We start from the raw sequence: 15,729 nt of genomic DNA, 5'->3' as shown, positions 1-15,729 counted from the left end.
AACAGGCAGTGCTGAGTACTTGAAGTGCTGGAGAAGAGGTGAAACCTCCCTCTTAGAAGTCTCCACACTCTTCCCACAGTCTTACAAGCACTTTGGTGCTTAATCCTATTGATATTTGCAGTAATACCTTCAAATATGCTTCTCTGGATGCAGATCCAAATGGTGATTACTCTCACACACCTGCTGGCTCAAGCAGGAGTGATGTGTCCACTTTTCTGTGCCCTGAGAGTATGTAACCTCCGCTGCAGTGTATTCTCACTTCTGGTTCATGCCATCACGAGCTAATCCTGTTGTCAACTTCAGGTACGTGAGCGAGACCTGCCCTTTGTGATGCACACGCTGGCTGCTGAGTTCACCATCCTCAGAGTAGTGAATGGGGAGACAGTGGCTGCCGATGACCTTGGGATAACGAATGGATTTGTCAAACCAAAACTAGGTAAGGACAAGCGTGGGCTCAGCTTGCTAGGGTGTTGGTCTCCATGACACATGGGGGTGAAATTCTGCCTCCTACCTTCTTTCAGCGTTTTGATGAATGTTTATCCTCTTGTAAGATAATAATCTTAACACGTGCCTGAGTCTATCCCAGTTCAACCAAGGATTTGAGCAGGTGCTTAACTTTCTGAGTGGCGCTGATGAGCTTTGCTGAATTTGAGCCTTTTAATGCTGGTTTCACATCTCCAGAGGAGACATGCCTTTTGTAGGACAGAAGGTTAAAGTACAATTCATTTTGGTTGCAAAAATAACATTGTCTGTAGCCCATATTTCCATGTTTAAACATTTCAAAGGAAAATGGCTTATATAAAATAAAATGGCTTATATAAAAGCTTGTTTAAGTATTGCCGTGATTGATGCACAGAGAATATTTTTGTTCAGCTTTCACACTTCAGTACCAGTCAGGATCAAGGCCACAATGAGTCCAGGGTTGTACAGAACCTCAGGATGTTTCCAGTCTAGAGGAACAAGCAAAGGGCATAATCAGGAAAAGGAACTACTTAAATGTATGTGTTTGCCCACACACCTGTGAGCAATTTTGTGCCCATAACCAAACAAAGCAGGGATCCTTGTTATGAAGTGCCACTCAGCCTTGTCTCTTGATAGCTGTAAGTCACCTTGTTTAAGAAAATGAGCCTTATACAAAAAGCGTGAAGGAAGGGCACAGTGAAACATGTTGGTTATGCACAGGTATGCAGTTTGCTGTGTTGCTCTGTTTAATAGTTGCATGCCTAAATACTGACTGCTGCTCAGCCACTGGCTGCAACGTGTTTGCCAAGCTATGGCATGGCCGCTGGTTTTTAATTTTTGTAGCTATTATAGCAAAATAGCCCCCAGAACAGAGGGAAAAGAGTCTGTACTGCCAGCAATCACAGCTGGAGAAATGCCTCCCGTAGCCCTGCCTTTTAAATAGTGGAAGCCTGAATTTATTTTGACTTTTCTGTTTGTGTTGGCACCTCCTTTAGCTTGCCCCTTGTCTCATGTGGATGCACCCGATGGCCTGAAAGCCCCTGCGAGCAGAGAGCTGACCTGTGCCCCGTGCAGGGCAGGGGACTCAGGATAATCTCACCCTGTCCCTCGGGGAGAACACCGCAGGGGCAGGTATCCCCAGGCTCCTGAGTCCCTGTCCTGAGAGCCAGAGGGCTTCAGCAGTGAGGAACTTCTTACAAACACTGTCAGTTTTCTCTGCAGCCACTGCTGGTGCGTGGATAACACGTCTCGTGGGACATGAACCTGCTGCAGACGTGGCTTTATAGTTTTGTGTGTCTGTGTGTGTCTCTTTCAGTTCAGAGGCCTGTCATTCATCCCCTTTCCAGTCCGAGTAATATGTTCTGCGTCACCAGCCTGGATCCAGATACCCTTCCCACTGTTGCTACACTCCTAATGGATGTCATGTTTTACTCCAATGGGTAGGTCCCGGCAGGGAGACAGGCTCCCGGGGGAGGTGTGGCCGCCTGACAAATTCACATTGCTCCTCTGGGATGCCCAGGGATCTGCTGTGGCCTTATGCTGCTGCGGTGCTCTGTGCTTAGGGAGGGAGGTGTCACAGGCTCAAGAGAGTTCTCCTGACAGGGGGAAACCAAGTGAGGAGATTAAGGGTGCCCAAAGACATCCACTGGCTTTGGAAAGCTGAGCCTTCTCAGATTTAAGCTAAGAGTAGCAATGTGATTGATGGAGTGCACATCCACCTGTGACTGGAGGATGTACAGCTGGCTGTGCTGCTCCCTGTTCGTGCCTGTGGCTCCTGGCCCACAGCCTCCTGCGAGAGAACCTTGGGGCAGGGATGGAAGAGTTCTGTCAAATGTAGGGACTGGCATTTTTTCCCCTGCAAAATTAAAAATAAAAGCAGTGCAGTGTGACAGGACTCAATGTCACTTCCCTAAGTCAGTGTATGAACATTTCTGGTTTCACTAACTATTTTCTGCTTTAAAAGCCTGCCTTTGCTCTTCTAGCCACAGTTGATGCTGTTCTTTTCTGTTTCTTCAGAGTAAAAGACTCGGTGGTGGGCAACGAAGACTCGGGACATATTCGCTTTTTCTCCTTTTCTCTCATTGAGGGTTACATCTCCTTGGTCATGGATGTCCAGACACAGCAGAGGTGAGCTTTGATCTTAGGGTCACCTGGATCCCCAAAAAGCACCTGGGATGTTTTCAAAGGAGCAAGAAGCCACTTAAGCTCCTCCAAGTTAATTCTTGGGAGCCTCATTGCCTGGGTGTCATGTGCCTATGCCTTATCACTTCTCTCTGAGAGAAGTCTGGCATGTTAGTTCCAGCTGCTGAATCTTGGACTTGTCTGTCCAAGCCCTCAGTGAAAACACAAGCTGATGCAATGTAGGGTTATCTCACTTCTGCAAGAGGAACACTGGGGCAAAGTGATTTTGACATTTTTATTTCATTGTTCATTAGTTGTGCTGTTAAGAGCAAACCCCAAAAAACCTGGTGTACGTGGCTGAAGTTTTACTGCTCAATACCAAAAGCAGGGTGGGGATGTCAGTGATGCTGTCCTCCCGCTTTGCTTTTACACATGGCTGGGCTCAGTGCAGAGTCTCATTGTGATGATAATGTACTGAGTCATCCCTGTGCAGCAGGAGCCCATGACTCGTTTGTCTGGCAAGGAGAAAGTCAGATAGGGAGCAAATATCAACCTGTTTGTGTGTGTGTGTATGTACTTCTGCAGCTTCATGTCACAGAAGCCTCTGAGGTGTTGAGGCTAGGCAGGATGCTGCACTGAGGTGCAATGCATAGATTTGCTTTTGACACATAGTGCAGTGTTTGGTTTTGGTTCTTGCCTGCCCTAAGGTCTTGTTTTGCAAACTATTAATTCTCCTCTTTAAAGTTTTTTCGACTTTAATTGGAGTAAACCTCTGTCTGCCTTCAAGAGAGGCTGGAGGGTTGGAGCAGCAGCATGGCGCTTGGGGAACAGCAGCAGCCAATTCCTCCTCTGTCACAGACTGCCTGCTTGACCTTGGGCATGTCTCTTAGGCACTGGTTTTCTTTCCCCTGCTAAGAAATGGGGATCTCTGCAGCGATCCCAGGGGCCTCCGGGGATGGTATGGAAAAAAGCACTGATGATGCTCAGACCAGTGGTCACTGTTCAGATTCCTAAGAGAGTAGGCATGGAAAAATATTCTGTCCCTAGGTGTTTCTAAATGCAGCTTGAATCAAGCCTTCAGATATACAGTCTCGGCATTTGTAAAGCTGGGCCATGGCCTGTTTCTTAGAAGTCTTGTTCCATGTCTCTCTGGATGCCTGTGCACTTCCAGCATCAGATGCTGATTCACTACAGGACATCTGGAGGGGCAGGCAGGTGCATCTGTCCTGCTTGCCTTGGGTTTTCTCTGTTTCACCAAGCTGGTGCCGCTATTGTTGGCTTCAAGCAGCACAGGGATACAGGAACAGCAGCATCCCTGCAGGCAGAATCTGACACACTGCTGTGTTTTAATTGCCACGTTTGGTGTTCCTTTTCTTTTACAGATTTCCTAATAATTTGTTGTTTACAAGTGCATCTGGCGAACTCTGGAAGATGGTGCGGATTGGTGGGCAGCCTCTTGGCTTCGGTAAATAAACATTTGGGGGATCAGTTGGTGCACAGGTAGTCAGTCGCCTCAGGGACTTCAAGGACAATGGAAAAATCCATCTGAAGCTGAGGCTTTTTAAGAGAGAGCAGCTTAACATGACTTTGGAAGCTGAGATTTTCAAACAGGAGGAGTGACTGCTTCCTAATAAGTCAGACTTCTAAATATACTTTTGAAAGTGCTACGTGCTTGACAGCTCCATCTAAATTGCATTAATTTTCTGGACTTTGGAGGTAGCTACAGCTGGGTCCCTGTTTAAAGAGACAAAGTGGACAAAAAGATGGCATGGGAATGCACTGGAGATTACTGAAATCAGTGGTCAGAAGGCGCTGTCATACTGCAGTGCAGTCCTTGGGCACTCTGTGGCTCTAATAGATTTAGTATAGATTTATAGCAGTCCCAGTGAGAGTCCTGTTCATAGACCTGTTTCACATCCAGTGCTGCAAACGTTTTCTCTATGCAAAAGAATATTGGACCTAAGTAGCACTGAGCAAATGCTTCACATCTGCAGAGGCATTCTTGTTATTTTTATGTCCCCTGTAATTTTAAGGGGTCCAGTCTGAATACTGCATCAAAGGCCAAATCTTCAGAAAACACTGGGGCTCCTTCCCATGGTCTCTGAAATAGTTACAAGATAAAGGCTTCAAACAACATTTCTGAAAAATGTTTGGCTGATTTTTATATTTAATTGCAACTTCTACACCAGACAACCAAAAGTAGCAAGAAGGAAATTTTCATGCACCTTCTCTTTATGCATATAACAGGCATGGGATATGTCATTGATGGGACATCAGGACACTAACCAGTCCCCTAAATATGCAGTGTTTAAATATGTTAGCTTACATTCAATTTGAAATGTTCAGTTCGGATCAGTGAAACTCAGATTTCATCTGGAAACAACACACCATTGATCTGCAATGAACAGGACAGGTGAGCCATTTAAATTGGTGTGAAATCCTGTCTCAGGGGCTGTGGTGGCCTGTGGTCTGGGGACCAGATGGCCAGGCCAGCTAGCAGGTCAGCATCTCCTCTCCCAGAGATGCAGGGCACAGTGTTTAATAGCAACACCTAAAGAGAAAAATAGAGGTTAAGGGCATATGAGATTGGTTTTGGTGCTTCTTTCCTGAACGTCATCAATTGCCTTTCTTTGGACCTCTGAAAGTTAGTTCAGTTTAACATTTTCTGCCTTTCGGGGTTTTACATTTTTCTATAACAAAAGGCAATAAAATTGAATGTGCAGTGTATCAGGGTGGCCCAAAGAGTCTAATTCTGTGAGAAGGAACACATTTTACTGCAGAGATCTCTTCTGGTTGGAATTTGTGAAGGTATAGGTGCAGAGCTGTTGTGACCCAAGAGTTCTGTGAGATTGACAGATGCTGTTCAGACAGTGATTGATTTTTTTTTTTTATCTCCCCCACAGATGAATGTGGAATTGTTGCTCAGATTTCTGAGCCTTTGGCCGCAGCTGACATCCCAGCCTACTACATCAGTACTTTTAAGTTTGATCACGCATTGGTGAGTATCAAGACAGCTGATTTAGAATAGGAGAGATCTTTTCCCTGGGAGAAGACTCACGATCAGAACATCATTTCCCATCTGGAGAGATCGTAGGAGTGCCTTTGCTCTGACAGCCCAGCAGATACCTCTCTCCAGGCTCCTGGCTGTCACTGCCCTGGGCCAGAGGCTCCTGAACCAAGCCCAGCCCTACCCCAAGGCAAAGCTCTGTTAGAGAGTGTCATTCTTGCAAAAGGCTGGTGTCAGTCCTTAAAGATCTACAGCGATGGCAACGTCACGACCTCCCCGAACAGTCTCTTCCACTGCATCACTATCTTCTATTAGAAACAGCCACAAACCCTCTGTGTTTTCCTGCAAACTTAGTTGGAGGCTCCAGACTCTCAGGAAGGTGCCTCTGTGTGTGGGAAATGTTTTGGAGAGTCTCCCAATAGCAGACCCCTGCCGTCTTTCCTTGGTACCTGTATGGCCCTAATGTTTGCGTTTCGAGACCCATCTTTGATTCCTGATTAGCTCTGCTGTCCCTGCATCACCCTCCTCATGGTGTAGGCCTTTGATAAAATAGCAATAACTGGCAGGACAACAAGGGAAGGTGACTTTGAAGCAGAGAAGGGTGTTGCCATGTTTGTTCTCAGGAGTGCCATAAGCACTTGCAGCACAATTGTCAAGTGTGAGGGTCTTGCCACTCGTTCAGGGTTGTCTTTTTTTATACTGGTGGATATTTTATTTTCTAGGCCTACCTCTGCTCTTCCTTTGGCTGTATAGGACACCCTTAAAATGAGGAATTGCCCTGGAAAGGGAAAACTGCTATGCCTGTAGCCCCAAACAGGATGGCATTTGATTTGGAGCCCATTCACCAAGTCCTGAGGGAGGGAGTCATTAACCCATGTGCTAACAAAGCTCAGCTGCTTTGTGCTTTTTGGGGGTTTTTTCTTAACTATTGTCCTTTATTGCATTATACTTCTCCTTCCATTGATGCAAATTCACTGCTCAGGCCCTACTTTTGACCTGTAAAAGCTGCAGTGAGTTCAAGTTGGGATTTTTTCAGCTAATGACTTTGGTTTTTCACAGTTGGTGTGAACCATTTGCAGCCTATAGGTCATGTGTGTAAAAAGTAAATATTATTCCAGATAGCAAAGGTCAAAGTGTTATATGTGTTTGTTTTATTTTCTTGAATATTAACTGTGCTGATAAGATAAGCTAATAAAACACCATTTTAAAATCAATGCTGTTAGCTTTGCCTCACATTCCTACCTGTTGTTGGGGCCCCAGGTGCTTGCTTTTTGTGCAGAGCACAAGGTGCAGAGTGCTTCTAGTTGTCAAGTAATATCTGGAGAGCTAAGCCTTGTCCGTTAAAATAGATATTTCACTTAAAACTTGTGCCATACAATTGTTGACGCTGCGGGCAGCTCCGCCTTTCAAAAGTGTCTCATCCTGCTGCATCTGAGCCCAGCAGATCCCTGCCTGCCTCCGAGCAGCTGGCAGGGTAGTATTTGGGCCATGCACTAAGGTCTGCAGATCTTCCTTACTCAAATCAGAATTTTAGCATTTTCCTTGCTTTTTGCTGTTTTCTTTTTGTACAGTTTAAAAAGCCTGGACAGTGCTATTCTAGCTATGGAATCCTTCCACCATGAGGAAGGTGCATTTCAAGCTCTCCTTTGCATGACTTTGCTCCGGGTGTGGTGGTTGGGCTGTGTGCTTGCTGGCTCTAAGTTGGTTTTGTTGGCCAAGACCCTGACTTAGATTTTGTCATGTTTTCCCTAACTTTGCTACCCAGACACCTTGACTTATAGTGACATTTGTCAAGGTCTAAGTGCGTCTTGAATTCTTTCTCTGCATCCTCCATTTCTTGATTTAATGTTGTTCAGTACTTGTTTTCAACAATGTAAAGAGCATTATAAAACCTTGTTGCTCCCTTTGACCTGATTATTTTTCTCCTGTGCATCTTAAGGTAGTTTATTATTGCTTCATTTTTTATTTGACCTGAGTGTTGATACTCAGGTGTTCGGCAGTGCTGTTGATGTAGAGGTTTGTCCTGGAAATCAGGAGCTCTGCTTGGGAAGAAATCCCTTTGGGAGACAACGCTGATAGGAACCTCCAGCTCTCTGGTGTGTCACCTGGGGGACATAAGGTCAGGCTGGAGAGAGCTCCTGTTGCCAGCTCCCTCTAGAGAGAGCAAGTGAGAGGAGTCCCTTTTCCAGGTGCTCTGCTCTTGCTGCCTTAATGCTCAGAGGTGTCTTGTTCTTCTTCACCAGCACTTTGCATCTCATGAGGCTGAAGCTATGTCTGGGACATACTTTGGAGCTTCCCTTTTCCCTTCATGGTAGATGCTTTGCCCTCTAGCTGACAAGTGAACATCTTGCTCCAGCTGCCCTGGGATGTGGATCTTTTTGAAGGGGCGGAGGGGGGTAGGACTTCTCCACTGGTGGCAAACTAGTATGTGTCCTACAAATCAAAACTGTTTGCACATCCATCCTGGAGAAAATCCAGCCCAAACGTTTGTGGTATGATTAATACCATTTCCTTGACGTTAAGGGGGTCAAGCATTTTGCAGTGCCCATTGTGTTGAAGTGGGGAGGTGGGTCCATGCAGGTCAAAGTCAGTTGGCCAGAACTGGCCCGTTCTGCTTCCTCCTGCTTCTGTACTGCACGGAAGGAGCATATGGAGAGACGTGCTGATCATCCGCTGCGGCTGCCTGAGGAAATGTGTTTTGCAGAGTTGATTCCTATGTCTTTTCTCATTATCTTCTGGAGAGGCAGAGTCATATGGCTTCTTCCATGGCAGTGCTCAATATACTGGGAAAATGATGAGGCAGTGGAGAGTCCTGTCCACTCCTATGGTGGAGCTTTGCTGGGGTTTTCTTCCTAACCCAGAAGAATTTTCTGTATGGTTGTTTTAAGGTGATTTTCTTCCTTTTGCAGCTGACTTTTGTTCACACATCGTCAGAGTTAGCTGCGCCTATTCCATCTTCCCACTGGAAAATTGAACATTTTGCTTGTTATTTCTCATGAGGTTTTTTCCTCAGTTTTGTTAAAAGCCTTGCAGAAAATCACAGTCCAGTTGTATTTCCACTGTCTGAGCTCTGGAGGGTGTCCAGTGAATCCAGGTATTGTACTCCTGGCCAAGGACTCAAATACCTGGCAGAAGAGACAGTCCCTTCTTCAACTTACTTAATGCGAATTATTTTGGCTTCTTGCAGCAGCTCGCAGATAATTTATTTTTCCCTCAGTCTCTTTTCCATTTTCCAAGAGCTGTTAGCTGCCTCTCCCCTGAGTGTCATCTTTGAGTTTATGTAATGGTCAGATGCCTCTTTTCTGTCTGATGTAACTTCACTTGTGATATTCTTTTCTACCAATGACAGTTGCTCTGAGATCTTTTGTGTCTTCTATTACAAGGGTTTTTTTCTTGAAATAAGTGTGAAAAGACACCCAGTAATAATTTGGTATATGAACTTCTGTGGTTAAGTCTCATCACAAGACTGGATAAGAAAGCTCAGGTACTGCACCATCTGGGACCCCTACCAGAAGCAGACTGGCAGTTCTTCTGATGGACATTTTCCCCTGTCACCCAACGTGGTCTCCCCACCCACACACCTACAGTTCCCAAACCTGTAGGATGCTCCAGAGAGCCTCATGGAGGGAGCCCTTACGCAGGCACATAAATCCATCAGCACAGGCACTGTGTGAGAGAGCTCCTGGTGTACAAAGGCTTTACCAACAAAAGGAAGGGAAAGGAGGGGAGAGGAAGCGGAGAAGGAAAGGAAAACCTCACCTTGTTGCTTCCCCACCAGCACCCACCATACAGACAGCAAACCAGCCAGATCTCACAATATTTGCTCCTAGGAGTACCGTGGGTTAACACTTTTGATCAGAGGGTGTCTCTTGTAGATGGAGTGCTTTCTCAGTGGAGTTCAGGTGGCCAACAGCAAAGTACCTGGCTCCTTGGAACTGTTCTGGCTTCGTCTCCTGCCTCTCCTCTCCTTGTCATCCCTGCCAGGCTTCTGCTAGAGCATGACCTTTGTTTTTCTTTTCTTGCAGGTACCTGAAGAAAATATAAATGGTGTGGTCAATGCACTCCAAGTCAGTCAAGCTGAAAAGCATTAGAAATCTTCTGAGCTGGTTCCAGATGCTTTTTATTATTATAATTATTATTATTATTATTATAATTATTATTATTATTATTATTCTTTTTTTCTCACAGTATTTCTTGAAAAATCTGATTCCAGAGAGTGACATGAAAAGAGACTGTGGAAAGTTGAGCAAAAACAGCTCCAATAAGCCTTTGTTTTAATTATAATTATTATTGTTATTTTATTAAATTTATGAATGAGGGGCAGGAGGAAGGAGAGTTCAGACAGTTTCCTGATGTTCAGCTCCAAGGCGAAGTGTAACCTGCCCATGTTTTCGTGTGGAAGGAGCTGCCGGGGACACCCACCTCTCCCCGACGCACGGCGGGACGGCCGCACGCACGGGCGCTCTGCCCGCAGCTGCGCGGCACGGCTGGGCTGGGTGGGCCGCTGGCTCAGAGAGAGCCCTGAAAACCATAAACAAAATGAAATGTGGAATTAAAACAGAAAAGACGTCACGTAGTACTGGCTTGTCTCCTCGCATCAGACTTTCTGAGGACTGTCTGTCATTGCCTGTGTTAAGACAGGATGGGAATTGGCTTCTGTTTCCCCTGACAAAACTGTTTGGTGTTGGAAAAGAGGAAAATACCCAGTTGCTTGAATTTTTCCCTTTTCCCTTTCTCCCTGCAGTCAAAGCCTGACTGCTCTGAGGAAGCCTGGGCAAGGGGCGCGTTGCTCTGGCCCACCTCCCGGGAGGTGGTGTCACCAAGACTTCTGTCTGCATTGAAACTTGGCCATTTTAGCTCAGTTTTCTCATCACCCTCCACTGCCCCCTGTGTCCTCCTGCTGCGTCCCCTGCTCCAGGGTGACTGCTGTCCCCTTGCCCGCACATCAGAGCCATCCCCAAGCCCTTGTCCCCCAGGGTCAGCAAGAGATAAGAGGCATCTTTTCTCCTGTCTTCCTCAGGCTTTTTTTCATCCACTTTGTACACAACATTCATGGGGACACAAAGGATTGTCCAGAGTCCTTGGGTAGCTGCTGCTCTGCCAAGAGCCACAGCAGGTTGTTCCCACCAGGGCCAGGAGGATGCCCAAGCCCTTCTGGGACCCTCCTGCAGTTTTTCATCAGCTCCTTTATCACCAGGGTGGAAATCGCTGATAGCTGGGGTCTTGACTCCCAGGGGTTTTCCACTGGGTTCAATGGGCAGCATTTTGAAAGCAGAATGATGCTGAAAATGCATAAAACCTGAGACGTGTCTTTCTGGTTCTGTCACGGGAAAGCGATGTGGGCTTTTCCTGTGGGGCAGCAGGAGTGTGGTTGCTCCAGACTTGCACCAAAGCTGTGGGCCAGTGGGAGCCAGGCACTGGGGGCCGGTGCTGGCAGAGCGGGCACCACCCAAGACATAGGTACCAGTGATCTGCACCGTGCTGTGAGGGGTGGTGAAGAGGAGAAGCTGCCTGCAGAGGACTCTGCTTTTACAGTTAGGAGCCCAAGGATCTCTTGCATTTCTAAACTTCTTCCCATTTCATTTTTGATATGAAGAAGTTGCAGGTCTGGCAGTTTTAACGTGGGCTTTCCAGCTTTGCTTCCAAGACAAGCCGCTAGCATGGTTTTCCTGAGGCTGTGTCTTTATTAAAGAGCTTTGAGCCAGGGTTTTGCGTTAATCTGGAGGCAGTAAGCAAGCACCTGAGATCATGCTATGGGCATGGTTTATACTGGTGTGTAGGACATGCAAACAGGTTCATACTGGTGTGTGGGACATGCAAACACATACACTGGCTTAAGCTCACTGTTCTCCATTCAAGGTGCTGGAGGGTTGAGCTTAACATTTGTGATTTCTGGTGCTGCTGGACCCAGATACTGAGTTTCAGATTTTCTGATTTTTCATAAGCAGGATGTTGTGTGGCAGCTAGAGCAGGAATCCAAGCATCCGCAGGAAAAAGTGGGGGTAACATTCCTTTGTAGGCCCCGAGTTAAAGCATCCCTGCTGAGAAACACTTCAGCATGTGTTTAGTACCTTACTGAATAGTGTGTTCTGCTGTTCCTTCTTTTCACAGTTGCCCCATGATGTGTTACAGTCACTCCAGATTTCTGGAGTAAAGGTTTATTCCAGGTGTGGCACCGTGCGTCTCTGGATGTTTGCTTGGAAAGATGCTTTGGTCTCCTGCTGCATGCTGTCAGGATGCAAGTGCAGGCTGTGCGCTGCAATATTTGAAAGCACCCGGAGAAGTTTTCTGTGAGTCTGCACAGTGTCCTTGGCAGAATGTGGCAGGGCAGGCGGTAGCTTTTCACCGTGTGAATTATTGAATGGTTTCTCCTTGGGATGGCACATTGGGATGTTTGTAGGACCATGCAGGATTTTTTTGGAGAGGATACCAGCACATTAGTTGGTGTGCAGCTACTGAGTTGCCAGCCAGGCTTTCTGCTTGGCTGAGTTGAGCCTGAGCTTTCCCTGTGCGCATGGACAGTTTGACCAGGATAGGGTCTTCGTTGTGCTCCTGGGTTTTGTCAACCATTAAAAAATGATTTATTTAGCTACTTTCCCCATCCCCATGTGCTAGTGCTGCTTTCTAAGGACCGCGACATGTACGGTAAGGAATTACTTGAATCAAGCAACAACTTTACTGAGCCTTAAAAGAAAGCAAAAAAATAGGTTTTAATTTTTTTTTTTAAACTTTGCACTCAGGCTATTTTACAGGCTGACTTTTTAATTTAAATTTTTCACTTTTTTTTCCGAGGAAGTTGGCCTTAAATTCGTAAAAACTGCAGAAGTCTTTGGTGTGTTTCAGAACTTTACAAAAGCAGGTTGCTGTCCTGGCACGAGAAAGTTAACCTAAAAAATTCACAAGGTGTAAAATGCCATCGAGGGAGACTCTGTCTCTTCTGTCATCCTCGGTTTCACCTTTTTATTTCCTCTCTCATTTTGTCCTGAGAACCACGAAGATTGTTTCAGACAACTTGGGGTAGTTTGATGCTTTCAGCATCCACACGTCGCTTTGCTAGTGGGAACTGAGATACTCTAAATTTAGCCAGAATTGGTTAAACCTTGAACCAGAGCCCTGGGGAAGGGCAGTCCAGCATGCAGTCAGGATCATCACAGACTTGCTGCACAGCAGTGTTGCTTGTGAGACCTTCACTGGATAAGGCAGAAAGAGGTCTGTAGGGGCCTTGTTAAAAAAAAAAAAAAAAAAAAAGTAGCCCTTAAAGCTGCTCAGCAGCTCCCGCTCTCCTGGCTCCTGGCCTTTGAGGTGGGGAAAAATTGAAGGTCTTGGTTTTTTTAAATGCCTTATGATAATAATGTCTCTGAGCATCCCTGGCATTGTGCTGTTTAACACTGTGTGGATAAAAGGAGGAACGTGTCCCTTCAGCTGGGCGCCTGCACGGCTGAGGGCAGGTTCCCTGTCAGCCACCTGCACTGCCCCGAGCGTCCCTGCTCGGCTCTGGAGTTTCACCCGGCCATGGCTGCTGCTCATCAGGGATCACCTTAATGTGGTGGGACCCTTCCCGTGCCCTCTCGGTTCCTCCCGTTGCACAAAAATTCACCAAACAGCAAAATGCAAAAAGCGTTTCCAGCCCTGCAAGGAGGGGTGGGCAGGGAAGGAGAACATAGCCCTCCCGTATCCTCCTTGTTTCTCTGAGGCCTTGGTTTTTTAGAAAATTCAACCTTTCTCATGTTGTGTGTGTTACAACACAGGTTTTTGTCTTTTTTCCCCCACCCCAATTAGATTTTGACTGCAAATTCCTTTCTACTGTGCAAGTGTGTGCAAATGTCCATATAACTGTATAGTGTTTACGTAGAAATACTTAGTATGTCTCTGTTGTACACATATAGAAATACCTGTGTTTTATGTTTGTATGGCTATATACTGTACATAGCATATATACTTGAGCAATATAGGTTAATATATGCTGTGTGAGTACATGTGTGTATACTCTAGGCACACGTTCTCTGTGTGTGTATATATATGTGGTAAGTGCTGTATACACACATTGATTCACCATATATTTTTAATTCAAGTATATAGGCAATATGAATACTTAGTTATGCTCTCGGGATTTCTCTACACGTTTTTAGCAAAGAGCAGCAGTGAAGCTGACCTGGAGCAAAGCTGTGGCTCCTGTGTGTGCTGTGTGTAGGCAGACCCAGGCTGATTTGCAGCACCAGGTTTCGGAAACACCCCGTTCCTCTTCAGCTTGGTGCCTCAAGCACGGAGACTGTAGGAAAGTTGCTCCTTTTTCTTTATATATGTTTCAGTTGCTGCCCTGAATTGCTTCAGCCTGTACATAGTGCTGGTTCGGTTGCAAAGTGCCTGCCCAGCCCCTGGCTGGGGGATTTGCAATGGGGCGTCCAGTTCCTGCAAGCACCGAGCCCGTGGTGCTGCCGCCCGCCTTCCCCCAGCCCCGGGGGGGTCCGGGTGGTGGGGAGCAGGGGGCACCTGCCCGCGAGGTCTTCAGGTTGCCTGGTCTTGGTGGCTTCCCCAGCGTCTGCATGCGGCTGCGGGCGGTGGTTTACTGGTGGATACGTCAGCTGATGGCTCAGTGGCCAGAAGGCAACCCATGGCTAATGCCGGGCTCTGGTGTTTATTGGGAAACTCACATCTTGTAGACCTGTGAGGAGCTTGAGTCAACAGGTTATTTGTAAATAGCTGGAAGTGTTGAAGGGTCTTCTCCTGTTAAAAGGAGGAGAGGTGGTTTGAACGCAGGCGCTGGCAGCGTGAGGTCTTTGCATCTCACCGTGGGAGTTTCCTGCTGACCAGGAGGGCTTTTCGGGTCCAGGTGGGGAAAGGTTTTTACCCAAAACATCCCTTCTTTTGATCTTTCGGTTAACGCTTCACCAAGTGCAGTGGGGGTGCTGCTTTGCCGCTGACCTTTCAGCGCTTGCAGGTGGCTGATTTTCAGCCTGCTACGTTGGTTTGTGCAGCTTTCCTGTTTCTTTTCAGGCATTGAAGTCAGTTTGATTTGCAGTTGGTAGAGTTTGTGAAATACTGTGATTTAAGTGGCATCTATTAATCTTACTTGCATAGGGAGGCCTTAATGGAAGTACTTGGGTTTGCTGGAGCACAGAGATTGTGGCACCTGCAGCGGGCGACGTTAGTATTAAGACTTACTTAATGGCAATGCCATTTATAAACACCATTCATCATATAAACATCATACTGCTGCTTCCAAATGTATTTTTAACTCCAAGCTCAGTGTTACCATTCCCAGGAGACACGGGTAGGGAATGCTGTTGGCCAGAGATGAATCAACCCTCATCTGTAACAAAAAGCTTGTTGGTGCCGGACCCTGCTTCTTGGGTCACAGATGGCATCAAGCAGTGATTTACTCTTTTAAGACGTGCCATGCAGAGCAGGCGTGGGGATTTTCAGGACTGACACTTGAAGGAAAATGTTATTGGAAGGTCAGGATTGCTTTAGCCAAGAAAAGCATCCAACAGAAGTTTATCAGGTTTCATTTTTCTGAAAGAATGACATTTTGTCCTGCAGACACTGGGAGGGAAACAAGGCAGCACAACGCAGGGGGCATGTAGCAGAGGAGGTCTGAAAGCAGCCATTTTTTGTCTTTTCTTAGCTTTGCTGTACAGTGCTTGAATTTTCTTCTGTTACAAAGGGGGCAACCTCACCACTGTAAGCTAATATGGTTGTTACTGCCTCGGCGGTTTCCCCCACGTCTCTGTGGAGGTCCCTGAAAGACCAGGGGAAAGGCAAGAATGCAAAAGATTGGGTTTTTTTTAGTCGTGCAAATATGAATGTACGCAGTTTTGCTCATTGTTTTTGTGAACACAAAAGCATTTCCATTATTCTTTTTTTCTTCTTTGAATCAAACAGACGTCCTCTCCCTGCCCAGTGACCCCCCTGGGGATGCATTTGTCCCAGTAGCACCCTCCCAGCAAGGGCAGCACGAGCGCTCCCAAACCCCTGGTATTCAGAAAATCTTCCAATGCTCAACCACAGCCTGGGGAGAAGCCTCCAAGTGTCACTGAGTGTTTTGAGGTAATGGTGGTGTCAGTGGCCGCGGGGGTTAGTCACATCGTTGTGTTTCTCCCCGTCCATGCACCCACACCGTTGGAGAGCACCAGGGCATT

General features: G+C 46.6%; 1 protein-coding gene across 1 annotated transcript in view; it reads left to right on the top strand.

Annotated features, from left to right (window-relative positions):
* CASTOR2 (cytosolic arginine sensor for mTORC1 subunit 2) overlaps nucleotides 1–12,837 on the top strand; it is a 60,933-nt gene extending 48,096 nt beyond the window's left edge. The window contains exons 4-9 of the mRNA XM_026861869.1: nucleotides 304–436; nucleotides 1,778–1,901; nucleotides 2,479–2,589; nucleotides 3,966–4,048; nucleotides 5,487–5,581; nucleotides 9,616–12,837. Of these exons, the coding sequence (XP_026717670.1) occupies nucleotides 304–436; nucleotides 1,778–1,901; nucleotides 2,479–2,589; nucleotides 3,966–4,048; nucleotides 5,487–5,581; nucleotides 9,616–9,681 (612 nt within the window). The 3' untranslated portion in view covers nucleotides 9,682–12,837. The remainder of the gene's footprint in view (nucleotides 1–303; nucleotides 437–1,777; nucleotides 1,902–2,478; nucleotides 2,590–3,965; nucleotides 4,049–5,486; nucleotides 5,582–9,615) is intronic.
* The last annotated feature ends 2,892 nt before the right edge of the window (nucleotides 12,838–15,729 follow it).

Source organism: Athene cunicularia (assembly GCF_003259725.1).
Source record: "Athene cunicularia isolate RWA chromosome 19 unlocalized genomic scaffold, athCun1 chr19_part1, whole genome shotgun sequence".
In the NCBI taxonomy this organism is placed as follows: domain Eukaryota; kingdom Metazoa; phylum Chordata; class Aves; order Strigiformes; family Strigidae; genus Athene; species Athene cunicularia.
Note: the sequence above shows the minus strand (reverse complement) of the source record. Positions and strands in the feature narration are given on the sequence as shown.